Genomic DNA, 21367 nt, shown 5'->3' with positions numbered 1-21367 from the left:
CCTCTCATCTGCCATCCTGTCCTGTTCGGGACACAGAGGAAATTATAAAAAAGCTGAAGAGGGACACTTACAAAGGCACTTAGTGAAAGGATGAGGGAGAACTGTTCCAAACTGAAAGAGAGAAGAACTAAAATATATAGAAGGAAGAAATTCTTCACCATGTAGGTGGTTAGACACTTCCAATTTGCACAGGGAAGTTGTGGATTCCTAGAAGTATTCAAGGCCAGGTTGGACTGGGCTTGGAACCAAATGGTCTAGTGGACGTTGTCCCTGCGCATGGCAGGGGCAATGGAACTAGAGGATCTTTAAGGTATGACTTTACGATACCCAGGAGAAAAGTCACTCTGCTGCCCAGCTCCTGCAGTTGCACTACTCTGAGGCTCCTTAAACAACATGAGGTTTCAAAACTCAATTCAGCTCTGGCTCTTCATGTTCAAATTTCAGTTCTTCAATGCTTAAACTTCTGCTTAAACAAAAACTGTAAGAGAAAACCACATGTTACAAGAGGAAAGGCTTAGCGAACTGTGTTCACCCTGGAGAAGGCTCAGGATCTCATCAATAGAAACAGGTGAAGGGAGGGTGCAGGGAAGGTAGAGCCAGGCTCTTTGCAGTGGTGCTCAGTGACAGATCAAGAAGCAAGGCACACACACTGAAACACAGAGGGATTAATCTGAACATCAGGGAGCAGCTGAACAAAACCAGCCAAAAAGAGATATTCCATACTGCATGACATCATGCAAAGCAATAGAAGCTGGGGAAAAGGAGGAGGAAAGAGGGATATTTGGAGTCATGACATTTGCCTTTCCCATGTAGCCACCATGCATGAAGAAGCCCTGCTTTGCTGAAAATGCCTAAGTATCTGCCTACCAATGGGAAGTAGAGAATTAATTCCTTACATTGCTGCGTTTGTACTTGTAATTTTGCTTTACATATTAAACTGCTTGTATCTTAACACAGACTCTTCTAACTTTTACCCTTCCGATTCACTCTCCCAACCTGTTGCAGGTGACTAAACAGACAGCTCCGCGTGGCATAGCTGTCTACTGAGGTTAGGGATGGTAGGCTGCCCACAGCCTTCACCTGTTCAGGTTTGAATATCTCCAATGGTGACTACACAGCCTCCGATATTTACACACACTGACAAATCCTCCCACAGCATTTTCTTCTCTATGCTAAATCAACCCCAATCTCTCAGGCTCTACTTGTAGGTCTTATGCTCCCTTCCTCATCTTCATGGCCCTTCACTGCGTTTGCTCTGGTATATCCATGTCTTTGCTGCACTGGGGAGCCCAGGAGTGGACACTGTAGATTAGTCTCACCAGTGCTGAGCTCAAGGGCAGTCCATACTAGCAAGCAAGGAGTCAGGGGAAGGTGTTTTAGATTTGTTCTTATTCCTCATTATCCTATGCAGATTTATGTTAATATCCCCAGGCTGTCTGTTTTGCTTGTGACAGTAACTGCTGGGTAATCTCCCTGTCCTTATCTTGGCCCAGCAGCCTTTCATTGCATTATCCCCTTTGTCCAGTTGAGGAGCAGGAGTGAAAGGGTAGGAGTTGGGCCCGGCAGGGAAGTTAGAGTGTGTATGTATGTGTGTGTGTGTATCTACCCACCTTTCGTAGCGTGTGGTTCCCGGGATGCGGCTGGCAGGCTCGGCAGGAGATCCGTGGGGGGGCTTCCCGGGAACCGGGGCGACCCCTCCCAGCAGCAGCAGCTGCGGCAAGCACGGCTCTAGTCCCAAAGTGGGTGGCGAAGGCAGGCTGGGCAAGCTCCTACTTTGGTCCGGTTTGGTTCAGGCTGGGCAGGCAGGGTTCTCGCGGCGCGGGCACAGGCAGCCCCCCCTTCCTTCTCGGCTCCTCCGGACAGCGAGGCTGGCGTTCCGGGCAGGTCCAGGTACTGCAGCAGGGTCTCGTCCCGGTCAGGCAGAGAGCACCGGCCTGCGGATCTTGCCCTCTTTTATAGATCAGAAATCACTGTTCGAGAAAGTATCAGTTCAAATTAGCCAATTAGCACTGGCCAGGTACGTGCTCTGTTAGAGGCAGTCTTTAACCTATTGTCCATTTTCCTGCCAGTTATCATAACCCTTATGTTGTTTTTCTTGCTGTGGAGTTATCTGGTAGAGCAAGAGGCCTGTTCCATTCTGTCCTTGGCTAAATCAGTAAAAAGACACCACTCTGGCTTTGCTGGCTTGAAAGGCATTTTGTTTAGTCTTATGTGGGGGGAGAGAAGATGGACAGTTCCCCACAAAGACTGTAGAATCCTTTAAGAGTGATAATTAATATCCTAAGCCTAGTATAGAATTTGATTAGAATCCAGTTGCTGGCATTTTAATGGTTAACCTTTGTTGTTTGATTTAATTACAAGTAGTAAAATTCACTGCTGATACACACTTTGCATTCAAACTGCAGTTCTGTTTGGATCTCCCAGTTTCTCTATGCTTTTCCTGTACTTGCGCCTTGCATGATGAATAGTTAAGACCCCAACGTTATCTGCAATAAATCTTGACTAGTGCATATACATCTCATCTGCCGTCCGTTCTGTCTGGGACACAGACCTTGCATACTTCATCCTGGAGCAATGGAAGAAACTGGGCCATGCTGGACAGAAGCCCAGGCACTCACCTGCACTTCACCATACAGCCTCTGAAGTTGCCACTTCATAGATCCTCCTGCATCATACATGCTCTTAGCCCTTCATCCACACTTCCCTTCATCACCCTTTACTGCAAGCACACCACAGGTCCGTTTCCTGCACCTGCCATTGTGTGACACCAAACTGTGGTTATCAGGTGCTAGAAAGAAATGCTGAGAGATCTGTATTTCTTCTCAGTTTTTAGTCCCCTCTGCTGCAGAGTTGCTCCAGGGTGAGCCTAGCAGCACAGTAATACACTGCTTCATCCCCATGCTTTGCTGACAGGATCTGCAGGGTGCATCTGTTCTTGGAGCTTTCCACTGATCCCTTAAAGCGATCCTGGAAACCTGTTCCATAGGCATCACCCTCCCGGTAAATCCAGTCCAGAGAGCCACGAGGCCCCTGTCGGTACCAAAACATGTAGTACCTGTCCATTCTGTCTCCACTCATGCTGCAGTGGAAGGTGACTCCATTGCCCTCTTGCACGGCCACTTTCCTGACATGTTGCTCCAAGGCCACCTGGGCAGTGACTGCTGCAGTGAAGAAGAACAAGCCATGATCACTCCAAGATTCAGCAAACGTCAGGACAATGCTGGTGAGGGCATTACAATGGCACTGGACCAGCAGGAGGACTAAATCTTTTGTCTTTGAACGCAGCTGACCAAGATGGGCAGAGGAATAGAGCTAGGACTAGGAATCAGGGCTCATAAGGAGGGAGACACCCCATTTCCCTCTTTCCTTTTCCCTGTCAGACAGGAACTTTTCCCAGTTCTCCTATCTGAAGCAGGAAGGTTTTGCACCATGCGTAGGCAAATCCCTTTGTCTTTGCCAAGCTGGAAAAACAAGGAACCCACTCTCCTGTTCCTGAAACTCTTCTGAATGTTCACAGGGGACGACGACAATGACACCTGACAGCCAAGTGCAGCTTAAGCCCTAAGTTGCTGTCCTCAACCTGGTCTTTGCAAGCATTTGACACTATCCCACAAAATATCATCTTTGTATTTACATTGGAGAACATGGACTTGATGAATTGACCACAAAGTGGATAAGGAATTGGCTGGATGGTGGCCCTCAAAGACTTGTGGCAAATGGCTCAATTTTCAGGTGGAGACCAGTGGCAAATGGTGTTCCTCATGGGTAGGTACCGGGAACAGTGCTGCTCAATATCTGTGTCAGCATCACGGATAGTAGGATTGAGTGCACCCTCAGCAAGTTTACTAACTATACCAAGGTGTGTGGTGTGCTCAGCACTCTTGGAAGGAATGGATACTATCCAGACAGATCTTGACAGGCTTGAGAGTTGGGCCCCTGAAAATAGCAGGAAGTTAAAAAATGCCCAGGGTAAGGTCCTGCACGTGGTTTGGGGCAACCCCAAGCAAAACTAAAGGCTCAGTGGAGAATGCATTGAAAGCAGCCTTGAGGTAAAGGACTTGAGGGTGTTGGCCAATAAAAGGTCAACAAGAGTTATTAATGCATGCTTGCAACACAGAAAACTATTGGATCCTGGGCTGCAGCAAAAGAAGTGAGACCAAGTCAAGGTAGGTGATTCTCCCCCTCTGCTCTTGTAAGACTCTACAATACCCAGGGGAAAAGTCTCTGCTGCCCAGCTCCTGCACTTGCACTACTCTGAGGCTCCTTAAACAACATGGGGTTTCAAAACTCAATTCAGCTCTGGCTCTTCATGTTCAAATTTCAGTTCTTCAATGCTTGTTGAGTTTCTACTTAAACAAAAACCCTTTCCCTGTTTCATTCTGCCTGTGAAAGAGACTGAAGAGGAAGTAAGAACAAACCATGAACAAATGTGTTACTCCTCTGCCTTTATGCTCCAAGGCCCTGTGCTAGGATCCTAGCAGGACGCTTGTGTTATAGCTACTCTGGATTTCCTGTCACCCTGCAAATGGTAGAGAACAGCGCAAAAGTAGCCAGTAGTGTCCCGGGAATGCAGGGCATGCAGGGACAGGTAAGACTCAGACTGGGAATTGTCCCGGGAAACCGTGGCTCGACCCTGCTCTACTGCTCCATAATATGGATTATCCGAGGCCCAACAGGTGGACACTAACTCGAATCTGCCATTCGGTGTCTGACGGTACCACCAAATGGAGGCTTGCTCAAAATTGAAGCCGGACCCGCGGCAGGAGAGAAGCACAGAGTCCCTGGGTGCTCGCATCCCTCCACCGGCCTCCACCAGCCTCGGCTGCGCCCACACCCCTGCAGCGGAGAGCACAGGCAGCCGGGCAGGGCGCGCCCCGGGCCCGGGATGTTCACCCGCTGCCCCGGCAAAGCCGCGCGCCCGGGAAAGGCCCCGCTGCCCTCCTGGCGGCTGAGGCACAGCCGACCGCGACACTCCGGCCCCGGTCTGAAAGCCTCCCTCGCCCTTCACGCTCCCTCTGTGCCTTCTCTCCTTCCTACTGTCTACTCCCTCTCCCTTTCTTTCTCTCACCCCCTCCCTCTCGCGGGAGCAGCCCCAATCGCGGGAGCAGCCCCGGTCCCTGCGCCGGCCCCGGCCTCGCTTCCCTCTGCTGCCGGCTCTCACCTGCCGGCCCCGCGGCCAAGCACAAGGCCAGAAGCCACGGCCCCAGCCCGGCCGCCATCATTCCTAGCCGCAGAGGAGTCGAGCAGAGCCTCGCCCGGCCCGCTCCTGCTCGCCCCGCTGGTTCGGCCCCTCGCCGGGGCAGCGCCGATGCCTCTGCCCGCCCCCAGCACACCCGGGCCCGTCGGGGCAGGAGAAGGGAGGTGCGGGGAGGGACTCGGGGCCGGCTCCGGGCCAGAGGAGGAGCGCAGCGCCCCGGCAGACGAGGGCTCCTGGCCCGCGGCTCCCAGTGCGGCTCCGCCGCTCTGCCGCCTTCTCGCCCTGCCCAGCCCTGCCCAAGGGGTCGGTGCCTCAGCCCCAGCCCCGGACCTCGCCGCAGGGCCAGGGGCGGGCTGTCGGTCCGCAGCGGCCCCTCGCCGGACCCTCCCCTTCTGCACCCCAGGCCCGTCCCGGCCTCACTCCCATGCCCTGCCCGCGGGGACGAGACACACGGGGGGCTGTACTGCCATCCACGGGGAGCTCGGCGGGCTGCATAAAGCAAAAGCCTGTTCTTTGTCACCTTTATGGCAATTCTTCACTGTCGTAGCGATAGAGCACTGGCACAGGTTGCTCACGGAACTTTTGGAGTCTCTCCCTCTCTCCAGTCGCTTCCCCATAGGGGTAAGAGACACAGTGAGGAAACCCCCCACACTCCTTTTGCCTTGCCCCACACTTTTCCACAGTGCACAGCTCCTGCTACCTCATCAGCATTGCAGCCTTGCAAGCCCCAGGATAATCACTCCCATGTCTTGCCGACTTTTCTTCTCTTGTTTCTGCTGAGCTGTTTTGAAATTGACCAGTGATATCGGGGTATGACTGCTGTGCCTTCTAAGTTGAGAAAACAGCACAGGTGGGCAGTGGGTGACACTGGTAGGGAGGTGCTGAGGCTGCAGGGTCATGCTCAGAGCCTCAGGAACTAAGTGTTCTTGTAATACTTTCCAGGATGGGAAATAAACACTTGGACACAGGAGTCCATATAGCTGGGACTGCTGTGTCTTAGCTACCCCTGCCTTTTCCCACATTTACCCTACCTGTACCCTTGTCACCCCTACCTGCCCTGCCTTCATCCCAGTCTGTGCTCTAGCCAGAGCCCTGTTACTCCCTTGGTACTGGACTGGTCTGTGCCAATCCTGGACCCAGTAGCTGAGATGCATTAAGAGAAAGTGCTTAGAATTGCTAGGTCAAGCTGAGTCCTGCCTGGGCTCTGGGCTGTCCAAACCAAATTGTCTTTGGCGTCGTAGTGCTACCAAGCAGTGAGCACAATCCCAATAGAATGCCATCATCCTCTTCCTCATCTTCATCTTTATCAATCATCATTATTTGATGATCTCAGGGAAGTAACAGGGGGTATACAGACCCTATTGCTTCATGGGCTTGATACGTCATAGGATATTCGTTAGTAAATTCAATAGAAATATAGCCAAATAAAAATTTACTGAAATAATGAATTTGCTATACTAAGGGTTACTTTTAAAACTCTGTGCTTTGTGAAACTATCAGTCAATTATGCCAAGCATCCTGTAGGTTGTGATAACATCAAGTCTTCTAGGAACCTGTGGTGCCTACAGGCAACACTGATGTGGATTCTGACCCACCTGGGCAATCTACCAGCGGGACACTGGAGACAGGACCAGGAGGGGAGACAGGACTAAGACGACAAAGGACTAGAATCAACAAAGACCCCCACAGGAGACCCTCGAGCATGCATAATGACAAAGATAGCCAATTCCAGGAAAGAAAATGACTATGTAAAATAATTCTGGGAACTCGTTGACATGGAACTGAATATGCGTGTTTTTGGTGTATATTAGTTGTGGTGTTTCACTCTCACCACTCATGGTGGAGAATCCCCAGTGCTGCCCAGCGCTGCAATGAAGAATGCCTGCTCAGTAACAGCTTGGTTGTTGTTACGGGGTCTTGATCGCGCAATCCTTACCCAGTCACACCTAGCCTCTCACTTTGGTGAGGAGTGTTAGAAAGCAGGGGGGTTTGGAAGCTCTGAAATTTTTGTTTCAGGCTACAATGCTACTGGTCATTTAGGTATTTCTTAGTTTTACTGCTCTTTCTTAGCTTTTCTCTTTTTTAGTATTTACCAAAGAAAATGACTTTTTGCTGACTAGAGTGTGGGAGGATCTAATCATTTAACCATATACAGCACAGAGGATACCCCGCCCTGAGGCATTAAGGTAAATGGTGCTTTCCTAGTCCTTGGCTGCTCTGCAGAGAGGAGAAAGATTACAGTCTGTGGTTCATCATGTAGCTGTGTCGAGGGCTAAGGCAGGCAAAGCAGAGACATAGATCCCCTGTCTCTGCTCACAGCAGGGCCAAGACCTCAGCCAGGATGCTGTTACCCCAGCAGAACTGAGTTCTGCAGTGTCACCTCCCAGGGGAGCCAAGAGCAGGTAAGGATTGATGCTGCATGGCCAAGGGTGTTGATAATTTCCGTGAGGGGTATTGGTTTCTGTGTGAGGAAGTGAGGAAAGCTGAGTATCTCAGCTCATCTGCAAACAGACCCATCATCCTGTGTTTCTAATTCCCTGATCTGAATACCTCTGCAGAGATGGGTTTTTTGAGGAAAGCAGGGAGGAGTTAAGATGGAAAACATAGGAAAGGTTCATATAAGGATCATTTCAGGAATGAAAGCACTGCTACGGTTGTAAAATGCAGAGTTGCACCCCTTCTGTGCAGTCCTTGGTGATGCAGATTTTGCACGAGCTAAGATGGAGCTTAGATTAACGTGGTGTTTCAGAGCACAGTAGTAAATTGCAGTGTCCTGGGAAGAGACAGTTGCTATTTCTAAGGGGGCTGTCTTATTTTCATAGACCACCACAGAGAACTTGCCATTATGGAACTTGTCATTCCCTGAAGCTCTAAATGCTTGCAGGATAAATTTCAAGCTCTTTCCTGAGAACTGGCGGTACCAGAAGAAATTAAAAGTTCTGACATTGTCCTCGGTGGTGGACTGACAGGGCAGAACCACTCGCTGCCCAATTCTGGCTGACACCTCAGAGAAGAATTGCTTCTGGGGGTCACCTCCAACAAGACCTGTAACAAGGGCAAAAATGTGTCTGTGGAGCAGCTTGCTTTCTTCTCTGTGTATAAGGCTGTGTTTGCTCCAAATCTTTCTGTCTTTCCCAAGTAAAGGTAACTTCAGATATCTGCTTCCCTCACCCCTCTGCATTTCTCCCTTGTCTCATAATCTCATCAGCACAGACCTCCGTATAGCCTACTAAAAACTGTGGGAGACAATAGGAAGTGCATGAATACACCCACCTGACTGGATTAGGAGAACATATGCTGGCACAGCCATGGTGAAGATCATTTTTCCCAGCTCCAGAATCTCTGTCCCTCAGGAGACTCTCAACACAGTACTGAACAAGGCACTGTTGGCAGCACAATGATACAGCTGTGTCCTGCAGTGTGCCAGTATGTGTGACACAGTCACACCTCTAGAGTGAGGAGGGCAAAAATGAGGCCAATCCACTTTTTACCTTTGCTTGTCTTAGCAGCAGGAAGTGGACAGTCTCCGTGGCTTCCTGCATTTTTTACATGGGTTTCCCTCTCCCGCCAAAGATTTACACTGCAAGGGAAGATCTCTCCCTTGTTGTATATCTGCGCTTTGTGTGCTCTTTGTTGGTGGGAGGGCTTTTGAAAGCACAACGGCTCCTCATAACATCCAGGGCTCTGAGAAACACAGGTGTAGTGTTCCTTTCAAAAGGTTTCAGGTTTCTCTTAGTTCAGACTCTTATTTTGGAAGCAGCTGTTGATTGTTTCTCCATGCATGAAGACTCAGAGACAGGGGGACAAAGCTGGAAAGGAGGAAAGAAAGGCATTTTAACCAGTGAACGTATACATTCCTAGAAGAGGGGGATGGAGTCCTCATTGTGATGGGTTGGCTCAGTGCTGGCTGGAGTAGGGCAGACTGTTGGGATGGTGGAGTGGTGGGATCTGCAGCCTCACCCCCAGTGCAGTTCTACATCTGTGCCAGGCATAAAGGCAGGACTGCTGGGACAGTGGAAAGGATGTGGGACTGGGACAGGGACAAGGGTGGGAGGCAAAATCTTGGTGTTTGGAACTGGTGAGCAGAGAAGTGCCAAGGAGCAGCCCTGGCACTGGGAACAACTGCTCCTTGGCAGCACCTTTCTCCCTCTCCAGTTTCCCGGCAACGTCACAGCCTTTGCTGTGTTTCTCATTTAAGTGGGTACTTTGCAAACGATGGTGAGAGGACCCTTCACTGCAGTACATTAAATTCTGCAGTAATACACTCTGTCAGCCAAATCCACAGGGTAAGGTTGGCCCAGTAAATCACAGACCCTCAGCTGAAATCTGCCCAGGTGGTGAACATCCCCTGGACAAAGCAGCCAACACTTCTGGAGGACTTAGCAGTATCCCGGAGGTCACTGTTTCTGGGTGACTAGTGCCAGAAGAAGGAAATTCAGTGCAAGGAGGGGTTGGTGCAGATGACTGTGACAGCCTGGCCAACAGGTGTGAACATCTTGAGACCCACAATGGGAAGGAGCTGGTTTGGTGTAGCACCTGTGAGAGGGGAACAAGACACCCACACTTCCCACTTTGAACACAAAGGGCGAATTTCTCCACCTGGGGAGGACCAATATATGCTGAGGACTGCCCAGCTGGAAAGCAGCACTACAGAAAATTAGTTGGGTTGTGCTGCTGGACACCAGGTGGACAATGAAGCAGTTATGTGTCCTTGCCTCAAGGATGTGTCCTTGCCAACAGGATTCCATGGGCTTCATGGAATCATTGGCTCTTCCTTCCTATCAGTCTGCCTCCTACATCTAATCAAACACCACTACCACTTCGGATTCGAAGCAGCAGCCTGATACTGGCACTTTGTAGACGTTACCTGATTATTCCTCTACATAACCATTTACTGATGAGGATCCTGCTCTTCTAGTATATTAAATACAATTGACTTCCAATCTCTAAAATCTGGTACAACCCCAGAGAAGAGCAATACATAATCACATTCATACTTCTCTCCCTTGCCCTAAGCACCATCCTAACCACATTAAACTTCTGACTTGTCCAAATTACTCCAGACTCAGAAAAATTATCCCCATACGAATGTGGATTTGACCCACTAGGATCTGCCTGCCTCCCATTCTCAATTTGATTCTTCCTCAGTAGCAATCCTATTCCTACTATTCGACCTAGAAATTGCACTCCTAGTTCTACTCCCTCGAGCTACACAACTTCAATCCCCCCCCACCACTCTAGCCTGACCCTCTATTATCATCCTCCACTCTAGGACTAATCTACGAATGAATTCAAGGAGGCCTAGAATGGGCAGAATAAATAGAAAGTCAGTCTAACCAAGACAATTGATTTTGGCTCAGTAGACCATAGCCTGCCCCTATGACTTTCTTTATGTCACTCACACACCTAAGCTTCTACTCAGTCTTTACCCTAAGTGGCTTAGGGCTAGCCTTCCATCGAACCCACCTAATCTCTGCCCTACTATGTTTAGAGAGCATAATATTATCCATATACATTACCCTGTCAATCTGACCCACCGAAAACCAAGCAACCTCCTCCACCCTAATACGAATTCTTATACTCGCATTCTCAGCCTGTGAAGCTGCTACAGGCCTAGCAATACTAGTAGCCTCCACATGAACCCATGGCTCAGACCATCTACACAGCCTAAACATATTACAATGCTAAAAATCATCCTTCCAAAAATCATACTTCTACCAAAAGCCCTCCTATCCCCCTCAAAATTCTTATGAGTTAACACAACACACAGTTTCATAATCGCTACCTTCAGCCTCCAATGATTACTCCCCACATACTACCCCTACAAAAACCTAACACAATGAACTGGCATTGACCAAACTTCCTCCCTGTATTTCCTGTGCCTGAAATGCTTCTTCTGGGTTTCTCCCTCCTCCAACTGCAAGACCTGTGGCTCCCTCAGCCAACTTGGAGCATCTGCACAATGTGAGGCCTTGGAGGCTCTGGGGCTCCTGGTTGAGGGAAGAGATTGTGTTTCCAATCATCTTACAGTGGAGTCCTTACCTGCCCAGTTAGAATCACCTGCTGTTCTGCATATCCACTGCTGGGCCATTTAGGATGTTAGGGGTTTATTCTTCAATGAGGTTTCACACCTCAGTTCTCTGAGGATGTTGCTATTTCTTCTTGAAACAGAAGTATTCTCTGTTTCTCTCATATTTCCCCTGTCATTCTTCATCTGCCTGGGAAAAACGCCCCTTCTGCGAGTCCAGAGAACAGCAGGTGAACCCTGCTGTACACCAGCACAGGGGTTCTGTGTTCTGCACTGGTGGGATAATCTATGGTCCAAGAGAGAAACCTGGCTCCAGTGTGGCTGTTGGATGCCACAAACCCAGAGGTGGCAAGGGCAACTTATTCCATACCAAAGGTGGTGAGGGTTCAGTAGGGAACAGGATGAGGGATCAACTTTTTTTTTTCCAATTACAATTTTTAAAAAATCTTTTTTTCCCCCTTATCTCAACCCATGAGCTATTCTTTGCATTTTCTCTCCGCCTGTTCAGCTGAGGGACATGACTGATAGTGAAGCCTGATGGGCACCTGGCATCCAGCCAAGGTAAACCCACAACAGGTGCCCACACCATGCTTTTGCTGTGCCTCCTTTATTTTACCTCCAGAGGTTCTGAATCTTTGTCAGACAAGCTTGTTGTCTCAACACTGAACCTCAGTGAAGAGTGCCTGAAGGTGCCTCTGATCTCAACATCCCCTTCTCATGTCAGTGTGGAGCTTAAACTCCTGACTCCTTTAAATGACTTTCTAACACTAGCAGGAACCTCCTGAAACCTTCCTAAGAGTCTAACTAGAGGATGCAGTTTTAAGTGTCATATGAGAGCTTTAACAAAGTAACAAAATATGAAACCTCTTCTAGTTGTGCTTTCCGAAGTCAAGTTTTGCGTTAGCTCCTTGGCACTGGAGTCCCACGCTGTGTTCAGAGGGCAGAGGAAAGCCCAAAGCCCCTGCTGAGGGATGCCGTGGCTGCCCTGGTGGGGGCCGTCAGAATCCCGAGCAGAGGCCCTGGATGTTCCATGTCGGGTGCCTGGGCAGGAGCGAGGGCTGCCCGGCTGCCCCTGGGCAGGAGGATCTCTGCTGCCCCCTGGCGGGCCCGCCCGGGGCTGTCCCCCCGCCCCACACGCCCGGCCCCGCCCGCGGCGGTTCCTGCGCGGCCGCAGCCCCGGCTCGTCTCCCCGTGTCTCCCAGGGCGCAGTAATACACCGCCGCGTCCCCGAGCCGGGGCCAGGCGAGCCACAGGGCGCTGGACCGGCGGTCTGCCGCCACCGACAGCCGGCCCGGCGGCTCCGCCACATCTTTGGACCCTTTGTGATTGAGCGCGATGAATGTGAGGCCTCGGCCCAGGAGCTGACGGTACCAGTGGATGAACTCGTATGACTGGATGTTGGGGTGTGAGCAGTTGATGCTGATGCCGATGCCCTCGGTGGTCTCTGCCGACGGCTCCTGCTGCACCTGGGCTCTGCCCGCAGCCACTGCCGGGAAAGGAGACGGAAAGGCGAAAATTAATCAAAGATCACTGAGCTCTGATACCTCTTTACCCGCAGAAATCATGACCAACTGTGGCAGTGAAACAGAGCCACACTGGAACCAAGCAACTGGGATGGAGAGTGACCCCGGTGTGGGTGTGTGGAATGAGGGGAGAAATATGGTAGGAAATTTGAAATGGGTGCATGCAGAGATAGAATGACTGAAAGCCAGAGGGATGGATGGATGGATGGATGGATGGATGGATGGATGGATGGATGGATGGATGGTGAGAGGGAGAGGAGACAAGGGAGGTGGGTGTGTTACAGTGAAAGGCTGAATTCAGAGGAAGAAACTGCAACATGCACAAGGCAATGAGTGGTTGTGGTGCTGGAAAGCAACCTTGTGCCTACAGACATGAAGGAACTGGAGGGGGAGACAAGAGAGGTCTCCGAGTTGGAAGAGGGGCAGGGATGCTAGATGTTGAGTAGACAAGGAGGGAGCTTCTTACAGGGAAGGACAGAGGGCTAAATTGAGGGCAATAAGAACAGCTGAATGCACAGGGGAAAGAGCAGGTGCAGGCGGACAGGAGAGCAGGCTCGTACTGACAGAGATGGTGGAGAAACAGGGAGATCAGGAAGAGACGATTGGGAAGGGGGACAAGATATGGCAGAGAGGAGGGAGAGGAGGGAGAAATACACGTAGAGGAAGTACAGGGAAGAGTTGGCGCTGGGCTCCCCGGGGAACAACCCGGCTCCATCCCCGCTCACCCAGGAGCACGGCGGCCAGCCCCGCCAGCCCTGCGCCCCGGCACCGCCGCATCCCGCCGCTCCGCCGCCCGCGCCTCGCTGTCCCCGCCAGCCCCGGCTCTCTGCTCCGGCCGCGCTGCCTCCTCCCGGCTGCCTCCCCTCCTCTCCGCCGCCGCCAGCTCCGCCCCGGGGCTGAGCCCTGCGCCGGCGCCGCGCAGAGGGGTCTCTTCAGCACAGAGAGGCTTCGGGGGCTCTGCACGGACCAGCTGCCTTCCGGGGACACGCGCTCCCCCCCGTCCTCCAGTAAGGACTCCTCAGCAAGAAGCAGCCTGCACAGTGCCCGCTGCAGCCGGGGAAAGCTGCAGGGCCCTGACCCAGGAGCTGCAGCAGCAGGGAGTGTGAGGACAAATGTGCCCATGGGCATGCAGGGGTAAGGGAGGGCAGGAGTAAGGTGGAAATGACAGAATCAGAATGGGACCACCAGAGGTCATCTAGGTCAACTCTCTTCTCAGAAAAGATCTCATTAGAACAGGTACCTCAAGGTCACATTCACTCCTGCCTTGAGTACCTCCTAGGAAGGGAGGCTGCACAACCTCCCTGGGAAACCTGTTAAAGTGCTTTTAGCCTACTGCTCAATGAGGTTCCTCCATGTGCCGGATGCTTGCCCATTGCCATGGGCAGGCCCAGTTCTCTCACCTTCTCCTCATGTCACATTTGACAGTGCCTTAACCACCTTGGTTGTCGCTGTTGGACTCTCTTCAGTATGTTGAAGCCTAGTTCAGAAGCAGCATTCCAGATGTGGTCTGCCATGTGTCATAGGGGAAGGATTACCTTCCTGGACCTGCTGGGAACACAGCACATGATGTGGCTGGTCTTCTTTGCTGTAAAGCACACTGCTGTCTTCTGTTAGCGAAGTGTCTCCTAAAACTCCGCATCCACCTGTGTGGCTCTGATTCCTAGATGCTGACTACCCAACATGTGGGAGATGAGCGCCCTTAGTCACAAGGAGGGTCTATACTGGACAGGACTGCAGGACAGCAGCTGGCTTTGGGGTATGTGGTCTCAAATCCAATGTCCCTTCCACCCCAGGGGCAGTTTCCTAGACTGAGTTTCCGACGTGTGGGGCTTGAAGGTCCTTGTTGCCTTAAGTCCAAACCAGCCATCAGCCCTTAGGCTTTGCTGTACAAGACACAGGGTCTGTCCTTCCCCTCACAGCACAGTGATATCAGCCTTCATGGTCCTTTCATCCAGTACATGCATGATCCAAGGTCTCAGACTCTGCCTGACACAGCAGCAGGTTGATGAACTGCACAAGTATATTTGTTATTGACATGGACATGAGAGAGGGCTCTGTCCCTCCCCAGACAGCACCAACATTGCATGGGAAGCAATGACACCATTGACACTGCATGGGAAGCAGATCCACTCAGGGATGGCCAACACATGGTCAGCAGGATTCCTCAGCCCTTCTCCTCACCCATGAAGCAATTCCCATCTCTCTGTTGCTGGAGTGAGCAGCTGTGTCCTGGCCAGGAGAGGCAGGGAGGGGGAACTGCCAGCCATGCACCATCTGCCATGGCATCCTTACAGAGAAACTCAAAGAGTGTTGATTGAACAATATGGCAGTGCAGTACATTGGGAATTGATTGAAGGACAGAGCTCAGAGAGTTGTGGTAAATGGGGTAGTTTAGTAATGTTCCCCAGGGATTGGTATTGGGTCCAGTCCAGTTCAATATATTCATTAATGACCTGGATGAAGAGACAGTGTCTGTTCAGCAAGTTTGCTGATGACACAAAATTGGGATGAGTGGCTGACACACCAGCAGGCTGTGCTGCCATCCAGCATGACCTGGATAGGCTAGCGAGTTGGGCAGGGAGAAACCTAATGAAATTCAACAAGGGCAAGAGTAGAGTGCTGCGCCTGGGGAGGAACAACCCCAAGCGTCACCAGCTGATATTGGGGAACTACCAGCTGTCAGGTGCTTTCGCGACTTCCCGCCCTGATCTGGAGAGGTTTTTGAATAAGACCGAGGGCTCACACGTGGTGCTCGCCCCTCACAGAGGAATGAGCACTGTGGGACTGTATTTTAGAGTGGTAGTTAGAATGCACCCCACCCCCCCAGCTCACAAATTGCTTCTAAGACCAATGTTTACTTCACGAATTAATCGGTTTATTAAGGGTTAACACAAACTGAGGGATGATGTTGTCACCGTTTGACTCGGGTCCCACAACAATGCTCTCGATCCCCTCCCCCTCCCACCCAGGTAGGGAAGGAGAGAGACAGAAAAAGAGAGAGACTTGGCTGGATTGAAAACTAAACTACACCGCTTTAATTAAACACTAATGATATAAGAAAATATATACAATTATATACAGATATGTTCAGGTATGTGCAAGAGCCTCTCACCTCCCCCCACCCCCAGCAACTCCCACCACATTCCCCTGAGCTGGAACAGTTCCAAGAAATCCTGGAGCTGCTGCTGGAGAAAGTGGAGAGTGATGAGGGTCAGGAAAGCTCGAGCCTGGGGATTGACAGTGCTGGATGGACAGAGTCCTTCCCGGATGCCGGTCATGGATGGGAGAGAAGGGAAGAAGAAGCAGGAAGGAAGTTGTCTTCTGTGATCTCTGACCTTCCTCTGAGCTTACGTAGATATATGGAATGGAATATGTCTGGCCAGTTTTGCTGTCTGTCTAACTCAGCCTCCTACAGGGGGGTCATTGATCTCCCCGTAGTGTCTGAGCGAGCAGAGTGAAGGTGTGACCTTGAAGCCCCAGCAGTTAGAAAAACATTCCAATGTCTTATCAGCCTAGCTAGAACAGAAAGTTGCTAGTTAAAAGAAAGCTCACTGGAGGAAAAAAAAACAGTAAAAAGGAAAATTGGCTTCATTCTGGCTCAAACCAGGACAGATGTTTAGGGAAAATGTAAATGGCTACCAGGGATATATATATATATATATCCTGTGTGTATATATATATACACATATATATACTGTGTATATATATACTGTGTATATATACACACAGTAAGAAAGTGTCCTTTAGGGAAGTAATGCAAAAGGTCCTGTGCTTTTAAGGGAGAGGGTTAAGGACCAAAGGGAGGAAGGAAGAGGGAGGAAGCCTGATGTCAGTCCTCCTTAAGAGGTCACGCTGCGTGTGCGAGTATGAAGAGAGGAGTGTGTCTGTGTGTGTGTGTGTGGTGATGTTACCCTCCTTGTCCCCGATGGCTCCTTTCCTAGCGGCAGTGGCCGTTGGTGGCTTGTCCCCGACAACCAGCAGCAACACGGGGAGGGGGCTCCGGCCCCGACCCCAGGGCTCGGGACCCCGGCACGCTCGGCGCTGAGGCTCAGGCTGGACCCGGGGCAGGCAGGCAGGCAGGGTCCCAGCACCAGTGTCCGCAGCAGGGGGGTGTCCCATGCAGAAAGCATCAAAACGGGCCTCAGGGAGGAGGGAAGGGCCCACCTGCTGCCCTCGCCACCTTTGATACCCCCTGACCCACCTGTCCAGTCAGTGTCACTGTCCAGAGCCAATGAGCGTCCATGAGCCCCACGTTAGGGCGGTGACTGCCAGGGGCACAGGATGGCTTGTCACCCATCCTTTCTGTCCTGGACCACATCCGTTGTTTTGGGTTCGGCTGTCCTTGAGAAGCAAGTCTGTTTTAGTTCGTTAGCTGGGAATAATCAGGAGAGGCCTTCGCTGGCTAAAAAGGCATTTTGTTTAGACTTATGTGAGGAAGAAAAGAACAGTTTCCCACACCATGTATCACTGCAGGTTGGGGGCTGACCTGCTGGAGAGTAGCTCTGGAGAAAAGGACTTTGGGGTCCTGGTGGACAACAGGCTGTCCATGAGATAGTGATGTGTCCTTGCAGTCAAGAAGGCCAATGGTGCCCTGGGGTGCATTAAGAAGAGTATGGCCAGTAGGTGGTTCTTTTTCCCCTCTAATCTGCCCTGGTAATGCCACATCTGGAGTATTGTTCTGGGCTCCACAGTTGATGAAGAAAAAGAAACTATTGGAAAGAATCTACCTCAGGGCCACAAAGATGATGAGGGGAATGGAGCATCTGTCCTATGAGGAGAGGCTGTGAGAGCTGGGTCTGTTTAGCCTGGTGTCACAATCCGATAGTTGGATATGTATTTTCTGTGATCCTGCTAGGACAAGACAAAGATAATACAATATCAGGTGCAAAAATAGGCTTTTATTTAGGTACAGATCAGCTGGTAAGAGTTATAGCTATATATTTGTCATAAGCTTATAATAGATGTGACAACGAATCCTTAACTACAGAAGAGAAAGATCAGGAAAGCAAATAAAGAGTTAAAGGAAAGTCACCAGCCAAAGCTCCAGCAGTGTTCAGTTGGTCTTGTAGTAGAAGGGGGATAGTGGTCCAGTCCTAGGATGCATCTGTAGACTGGCACTCTTTTATACAGTTAATTCCTGGGATACACCACAGCGGTTACCCAATCACTGTTCCACATTTGTAGCAAAAATTCTTTATCACCTTTGCATTCCTTTGTGGTCCCATCCTCAGGTCCTTCCCTCAGAACACTGTGGTGGGTTCCTCCACCTCTGCTGCTGTTGGCAGCATCCTCAGTTGTGACAGAGTGCCCATCAGTTCCAGGTGCTGTGACCTCTCTGGCATTTCCAGCCACTACTGTGGCAGAAGGATCCTCTCCTGATAAAGATGCTGGGAATGCCCCAGGAATACACACCATGGAACTCAGAACATGGGTCTGGCCAAAGGATTGATTTTTGGATTAGCTTTCAGTAGAGATTAATAGCTTTGCCCATTTTTTTTTTTATTTTATTTTTTTTTCCTTGTTTCCCTTTTGAGGAAGGCCACCAACACCAGCACGGTGGGAACCATGTGTCTCCTCTCCCTCTAGGGGGAAGGCAGGCAGACATCGTGCACAACTTCTCCACAGACAAGGGATGGCAACTCTTGTCTTCCTCCAAGGCTCCCTGAATTGCTTTTCTTCAGTTGGAGTGATTTGTTTCCCTCTTTGATCTCATTAAATTCTTTTGCATTTAAGCCTGGACTCCATATGGTTCTTCCCCCTTTGAACAGGTCCCAAGCTGCCAGAGGAGGAAGGTGTTGCTCTCGGGTGGAATCGAGTGAGGGAACAAGGAGCCCTTTTTCCATTTACAGAGAAATGGGAGGTTGGAATCACACCTTGCAGTTCCTCTTCTTCTGGGCACCATCACTTGGAGTTGAGAAAGTAATCCCCGGCTGCCCTGCTGCCAGTGACTATAAGGCTTTGCCTTGCTATCTCTGCCCACAAATGCCCAGGAAGGCATGAGGCCCTGAGGGCTCAGCAGCACCATGAGCATTTGAGGAAGGGTGTTCCTGCTGTGGTTTGAGCTGCATTGAAGTGACAGGGAGTTGGTGTGGTGATCCAGAAGATTATTTGCTTTGCATAATATCAAGAGTGGTAAAGCAGGGAACAACGTTTGGGATGGCACACAGCTTCCTCTCCCCTCCACCACCCAATCTAGGGGTCATGGCCAGCAGCCATAGGCAGGAGTAGAGGGTGGAAATTGAGGGTAAGGATGTGGAAGCTGAAGACATTCAGCACAGAAATGGGAACAGTGAAATGGCGTATTTTTGAGGGAGACCAAATTGCTCTGATAGAGAGCATGGAGTAGAGCATGAAGATAAGCGAGGATGAGGGTACTGGCTGCACTTCTCAAAAGGACTGCAAGGGGGTTCAGAGCTCTTGACTGCTTCAATGGTCCCCCCAGAGAATGTGTGCTCAGGAATTGGCTGCCATTCTGGGTAGAGGTTTTTTTCACATGTCAGTCTCATCACTTCTCATTGGTGGAGCTATGTCTTTTTAGCTACTACAGTCTCATATACTGCATGAAAATGTAGATGTCTTGACAAAATGTACAAGTGGAAGGATGGAAATCCCCACATCTATGACCTCCATCAAAAGGGAATTATGTATAATTAAGCATATCTCAGAATGACTGAAGGACAAAAGCTTTATAAGGGTGTTGCACTTGCAGGTCTGAAATATTTTACACCTCCTTGTACTATTAATAACCATCACAAACAGCAACACAGTTGGACTTCCTAACCTTACTGTACTAAACCTCGTAATAAGCAGAAGGCACCCCAGGTTGTTTGCAATGGAGTTACAATCTGCAGTTGTTTTTATAGAAGAAGAAGGGGTGGCATTGTTTTAAAGTGGGGTTGGGGATTCGTTGCATGGCTTAAGTGGGGAGACACAGGCACACAAAAATAAGCAAAGCAGGTGCAATTTATTAAGCTACTAATTTCTAGCAAAATGCAGTGTTACTCTTAACAGTTTGTACATATTGACCTGACAGAGATGAAGACCCACAGTCCCAGGTCTAGCATCATGTGGTGCATGAGGCAGTTGGCAGGTGCAGCGCTTTACGTGGGCGTCCCCACGGAGGCAACAGTGACCTCAGCGATGCACCAGCCCCTGCCCTCAGGAAAAATGCTGGTTTTATACCCTTAGCAGGGGGGACAGAGTCAAAGCACAGGGGACCAGCCTGTGTCACAAGTTGTCCCACACAGGTCACATCACACGAGGCAAACACACATGTGCAACCAGTTGGGTCTGGGGTCCATGATGCCCCCCCAGGTGTTACTTCATCCGCCTTCCTCTACCTCTCTTGTCCTTTGGCTGCCCTTTCCATGCAGTCACTGTCCATGCTTTAATCATGGGAACAGAACGACCACAGCTGTGGCTTGTACAAATGCCAGGTGCCTCCCAAGGTTCTGTTTCTTCTTTATCTGTTTGACCACGAATTCCCCCCAGGGTTCTGCTTTTCTTATCTGTTTCAACCATGGACCATTACTCATCACTATTAACCCATTCCAATACAGGCATTTATTCTGACAAACAAGTAAGCCCTTTGGCCAAAGCACTGCCAGAGTGCTGCTACTGGCTCTGGGCATTGCCTCTAGTTTGGCTGCACAACTTAGAACATCTTGGAAAGGTGGGAAAAGGGCACAAGATCCATGCCTGTTTTACACTTCCAACTAAAGGCATAGTAGCCAGAGGCTGTTGTGGGTTTCTTTGTTTAACAGTGATTTAAATCATGCTGTGGCTCTGTGTTTTGGAAAGCAACCACTGAGCCATCTCAGTTTGTGCTTCCCGTTTCACCTCTGTGGCATTTCTATGGCCCAGGTGTCTTCACCTACATGGGAACCCCCTCAAAAAGTTCAGCAGACAGAGCAGTGTCTATCCTTTACATTGTTCTTACACCACTGGTGAACTTGATTTACAACCTAAGAAACAAGCATGCAACAGCTGCTCTGAGCAGGCTGAAGAGCTGGTATTTGTTCACGTGAAGGAAACAACTGACAGGGTGCCTGGTTCCTCACACAAAGATCACCGTACATCAAGGGATTAGTAATCTAAGGGACAGATATCTGAGGAAGCCCTGGCCTCTACTGTGCTGTGCTACGTGCAGGGTTTGGCATTCAGGCCCATATGGTGCTGTGCAAACCACTTGGCCATGGGCAAAACTCAGCCAGCAGGTTGTAACCAGTGAGCCTGTGGGCAGCTCCTGTTTGGTGCCAGTGATTGCAATCCCCAGGTGTCCTTGTTTGTTTGCAAAAGTGCACTACGAGGTTGTCATGTGAACTTCCATTCTGTTTGACAGCAGAAATGATGAATAGAACTGTTTTCTTTTCTGAAAATCCTCTAAAATCTTGACTGACCAAAAGGGTCCTTCTTGGGCAGGATCTATGTGGTGTGCTGTATCCTGATTGGAGCAGCCTTCCCCTCACCCTTCCCTTCTTCCTGGGTTCAGCTTTGCTCCTCATTCTCTCCAGTGGCACAGGGCAATGAGCTGCGATTGCAACCAGTGTCTAGAATGTTTAGAAAGGCCATGAGAGCTTCGAGTCTGGTGAGGTTTCTGTCTGTTTTACAGTGAGAAAA

The 21367-nt window shown here is 50.3% G+C and overlaps 2 protein-coding genes and 1 gene segment (V, D, J or C); all 3 read right to left on the bottom strand.

Moving 5' to 3' along the window:
- Positions 1 to 13576, bottom strand: part of LOC127394550 (T cell receptor alpha chain MC.7.G5-like) — a 56967-nt gene extending 43391 nt beyond the window's left edge. The window contains exons 1-2 of the mRNA XM_051640586.1: positions 13474 to 13576; positions 12407 to 12711 (exon numbers count right to left, since the gene is read on the bottom strand). Coding sequence (XP_051496546.1) covers positions 12407 to 12711; positions 13474 to 13525 — 357 coding nt within the window. The 5' untranslated portion in view covers positions 13526 to 13576. The remainder of the gene's footprint in view (positions 1 to 12406; positions 12712 to 13473) is intronic.
- LOC127394543 (T cell receptor alpha chain MC.7.G5-like) overlaps positions 1 to 21367 on the bottom strand; it is a 116034-nt gene that overhangs the window by 89422 nt on the left and 5245 nt on the right. The window lies entirely within an intron of this gene.
- LOC127394545 (T cell receptor delta variable 2-like) lies at positions 2324 to 5343 on the bottom strand. The segment is given in 2 exon segments: positions 2324 to 3161; positions 5162 to 5343. Coding segments are annotated over 2 exon segments (393 nt in total).

Source organism: Apus apus, chromosome 25 (assembly GCF_020740795.1).
Source record: "Apus apus isolate bApuApu2 chromosome 25, bApuApu2.pri.cur, whole genome shotgun sequence".
Lineage (NCBI taxonomy): Eukaryota > Metazoa > Chordata > Aves > Apodiformes > Apodidae > Apus > Apus apus.
This window is presented reverse-complemented; position numbering and strand designations above follow the sequence as displayed.